Genomic DNA, 4,092 nt, shown 5'->3' with positions numbered 1-4,092 from the left:
CTACCTGATATTCCAACAGAACAAAGGGAACCGAAGCGACAATCTTTATCTTGTAGGGGAACGGTTCGGCACTTCATCCCATAGCTCCTATTTCGATCGCATCAAAAACAAAGCAATGAAAAGGAATTTGGTTTGTTTCTTAATTTTGTGATTTTTTTCACCAGTGAGCACGCGGGTTAGCAAAAAGAAGCGACAAGATTGGTGTTGTATTTCTTTGTTTTGCGATGAGATGAATCCTATTTAACTAAAAATTTAATATATTTTGTCGTTCCCCTCGCTTTTAATCGATTAATGCTCAGACTCGGACATCTCTTGTTGTCGATTTTTTAATGTCCATGTTTTGGTTGCTTTTAAATGTTACGCGAGGAATTTCTCTAAAATTTGGGTAAAAAGTAACACCATTCCAGTATTCTCTGCGACGTCGTGTATATGATCTGTCAACGCACGCAACAAACTTCATCCAAAATATAAAAAATAGGCGAGATGGACCAATTTTGGCTTTAGCCTGTCAGTGAGGACAAAAGCAAAAAAAAAAAATATAAAAAATCCCGGAGTTGCATCTGCATTTTTCTTCCTCTGCTGCAAACTTTCAAAAATATTTGAGATTGCGTTATGTCCCCATAGATTCTGAAAAGTGCTTCGTAACAACCGTGAACAATTTATATTTTTGACGAGCGTAAACGATCAAAGTCCTATATTGATTAATCGTAAAACTTAATATACATCTGCTCCAGCAGATAGCATTCAGAAACCCTCATAGCAGGGAACACCCTCACTCCAGGATGTGGGACTCATCAGTATTTTTGAGTACGCGTAAGTATTGTAAACATAAAAAGAATTTACTTTTCCATTCATTCATCATTTTTGTAATTACAGTGACTCCTAAATTTTACGTAGCCCTCACCGGCACTTCCAGTCTAATATCCGGTCTGATATTGATCTTTGAATGGTGGTACTTCCGCAAGTATGGAACTTCTTTCATCGGTACGGTTATAATTTTAATTTTGTCAACATTAACTGTTTAGGTGTGCAATAATTATGATGATTCTCTATTGCAGAACAAGTTTCCATCAATCATATAAGCCCCTGGATCGGTGGCGGGGAAGCCACGGCGGAAAATGTTAGCAACAGCACCACACCGACCACGCAAAACATGCCGGAGTGTAAGGTTTGGCGCAATCCATTGAACCTGCTGCGGGGTGCCGAGTATCAGCGTTTCTATTGGGCCACTCAAAAGGAGCCGCTCACCTTCTACGATATGAATCTCTCCGCGCAGGATCACCAGACATTCTTTACATGTGAAGGTAAATGGTAGATCATATTTCATACCTTATGGTAGAGGACACAATAAGTAGGTGTCCATCATATGATGATCGATTCGATTTGCTCATTTTTGCTTTTAGGTGATTCAGGTAAAGCGGAATATGAGATAATGCAGACGGCATGGCGCGAGCGGAATCCGGTTGTTCGAATTAAAGCTGCCAACAATGCAATCGAGATCAACCCTAACTGCGCTCCGGCATATATTTTGCTTGCGGAAGAGGAAGCCACTACCATTCTGGAAGCAGAGCGAATTCTGCGCACGGCACTGAAGGTGGCCGAGGCGAACTATAAAAAGTCCCAAGCAGTTCAACATCAGGGGACTACTATGGAGGGCATCTTCCGAAGGGATACCAACGTACTGATTTACATTAAAAGGCGACTGGCCATGTGCGCCCGCAAGTTGGGTAAGTTGAAGGAAGCGGTGAAAATGTTTCGCGATCTCACCAAGGAAATTCCTCCGATCATGAATGTGCTCAACATTCATGAGAACCTATTGGAAGCTTTGCTAGAAATGCAGGCTTATGCAGACTGTCAAGCGGTGTTAGCAAAGTATGACGACATTACACTGCCAAAATCAGCAACAATTTGCTATACATCGGCCTTGCTCAAGGCTCGTGTTGTTGCTGAAAAGTTCTCACCGGATATTGCTTCCAAGCGGGGTCTGACGCCAGCTGAAATGAGTGCTGTGGAAGCCATCCACCGGGCAGTGGAGTTCAATCCGCACGTACCAAAATATTTGCTGGAAATGAAGCAGCTTATTCTGCCTCCGGAACACATCCTGAAACGTGGGGACTCGGAAGCTCTGGCGTATGCTTTCTTTCATCTGCAACACTGGAAAAACGTCGAAGGAGCACTCAACTTACTGCACTGCACCTGGGAGGGCACCTTTCGTATGCTTCCATATCCCTTGGAGCGAGGTCACCTCTTCTATCCTTATCCGACCTGTACTGAGTGCGCCGATCGCGAATTGCTGCCCGCGTTCCATGAGGTCTCCGTCTACCCCAAAAAGGAGCTTCCTTTCTTTATCCTGTTCACGGCCGGGCTTTGCTCAATAACGGCTCTTTTGGCGCTGCTAACCCATCAGTACCCGGAGTCGATGGGGATCTTCGCCAGCACCACCCTCAATTGGTTTTCCTTGCCGTTTCACTTCGTCAAGGAGCGCCTAGAGACAATCTGGCCGTGTAACCTTCTGCAGCATTTGTCGAGGATTTAAATTATTGTTCGATACTTATATTTAGAATATCTAGTTTATTTTTAAGTAGAAATATGGTACATTTTTACCCAAGCGTCCATTGCCATTGTTTGTCTAGGGGATCCCATATGGTATGAAGTCTGTTGCCTATACATAATTGATATGAGTACATTATTCTGATATGAGCTAACAAACCATTAGTTATTTGGCCGTTTGCATTTATGCTACGTATACATTTTATTTTGTCAACGCATTTGACTTCAGCCAAGTTGCCATTAGTGGTTTAGGCATTCTCAATTCGCATTCAAGTCGAGCATTATAATTATTTAAGTCAAGTGACATGCTCAATTCAATTGAATAATCTAAATTCAGTATAACAAATTCTAGGTCTTCATTAGCCAGAGGTGACAAACCAAGACTATACTAAAGATAACAAGTCACGAAGTTTAGATTAGACAAGTTAATTGATTAGACAAGTGACTTGAACACAAATTGAACATCTAAAAGCTTTTATTCAACTCACTTGAATGAAACGGCTTTTTTGGCAAGTCAATTGAATTGAACTGAGTTGGTCAATTCATGTGGCTAATCTAAAGTCAACATGCTTTATGTTGATATGATCGATTATGATACAATTGATTCCGCTATGCTTTACTAGAAAGAAATTCGCAATTATCACTTTATTCGGAACACCACACTTCACCATACGCAGCTGACCCGTAGAACATTCTGAAGCCATATTGGGTAGCCCCGTTTGTCCCCTTGTGAAATAAATACGCGCAACCAGAAGCTCTCTCCTACCGTTCAACACATCCTGCGCCAATTTGGAGTGTAGCAATGATGGAACTACTGAAAATAATGCATTATGATTAATTATAGGTCTGTGTTTTGGATTGCTTCTGCTTGTATACATTTGTTTAGATAAAAATATCCTAGACACTTGTTGTAATACGAAAACGAATCGCAGAAAGTACTATAATAATACCACTTATTAAACTACAGAATATTGCAGATAAGAAATCAATACAAATTGTAGACATTATCGTAAACCTATCGCCTGGTCTTTAATGTGTAGTTGTGACAAATTTGACGTTTTTTGTGAGAATAATATATGAAGTACGTAAAATATAGCAGCATCAAAAATAAGGTGGATTCTGAGTTTTCTAGAAAGAAATTCCGTATAAATTCGAATACCAGGTTTTAGCGTAATACTTATATGCCTTTTGCATGTTTCGAGGTTCTGGGACTGTGTAAATGTATCTTTTTTACATCTAATGATTCTTTTTTTCACCCTTTGACTGTATGGATCGACGTATAAAAAAGCTTGTTTCTCTCTTCATTCTATTAGTTTATATGCAAAAAGAAGACATACACCCATATTCTTGTTTACGTGCTTTTAAAACTTTCAAACTTTCGTTCCACTCGTGTCAATCTCTGCCCTTTGTATTACTCCCTCCAAAGCGATGTTGAATAGCAGACACGAAAGACCATCACCTTGCCGTAACCCTCTGCGCGTTTCAAAGGGACTCGAGAATGCCCCTGAGAATCGAACTACGCACATCACCCGATCCATCGTC

General features: G+C 40.7%; 1 protein-coding gene across 1 annotated transcript; it reads left to right on the top strand.

Moving 5' to 3' along the window:
- The first annotated feature begins 496 nt into the window (after positions 1 to 496).
- LOC134218528 (protein ST7 homolog) lies at positions 497 to 3,661 on the top strand. Its single transcript, XM_062697638.1, has 4 exons — positions 497 to 813; positions 877 to 984; positions 1,059 to 1,304; positions 1,404 to 3,661. Exons 1-4 carry the CDS (start codon positions 783 to 785, stop codon positions 2,534 to 2,536), a joined length of 1,518 nt encoding a protein of 505 aa, XP_062553622.1. The 5' UTR covers positions 497 to 782; the 3' UTR covers positions 2,537 to 3,661.
- The last annotated feature ends 431 nt before the right edge of the window (positions 3,662 to 4,092 follow it).

The sequence above is a fragment of the Armigeres subalbatus genome, chromosome 2 (genome assembly GCF_024139115.2).
Source record: "Armigeres subalbatus isolate Guangzhou_Male chromosome 2, GZ_Asu_2, whole genome shotgun sequence".
Classification (NCBI taxonomy): Eukaryota; Metazoa; Arthropoda; class Insecta; order Diptera; family Culicidae; genus Armigeres; species Armigeres subalbatus.
This window is presented reverse-complemented; position numbering and strand designations above follow the sequence as displayed.

Excerpts from the sequence above, each read along its gene's own strand:
- LOC134218528 (XM_062697638.1), top strand. The coding sequence starts at position 783 with ATGTGGGACTCATCAGTATTTTTGAGTACGC. Across the intron at positions 985-1,058 it reads GTATGGAACTTCTTTCATCG|AACAAGTTTCCATCAATCAT; the intron begins GTACGGTTATAA and ends TCTCTATTGCAG. Across the intron at positions 1,305-1,403 it reads GACATTCTTTACATGTGAAG|GTGATTCAGGTAAAGCGGAA; the intron begins GTAAATGGTAGA and ends TTTTGCTTTTAG.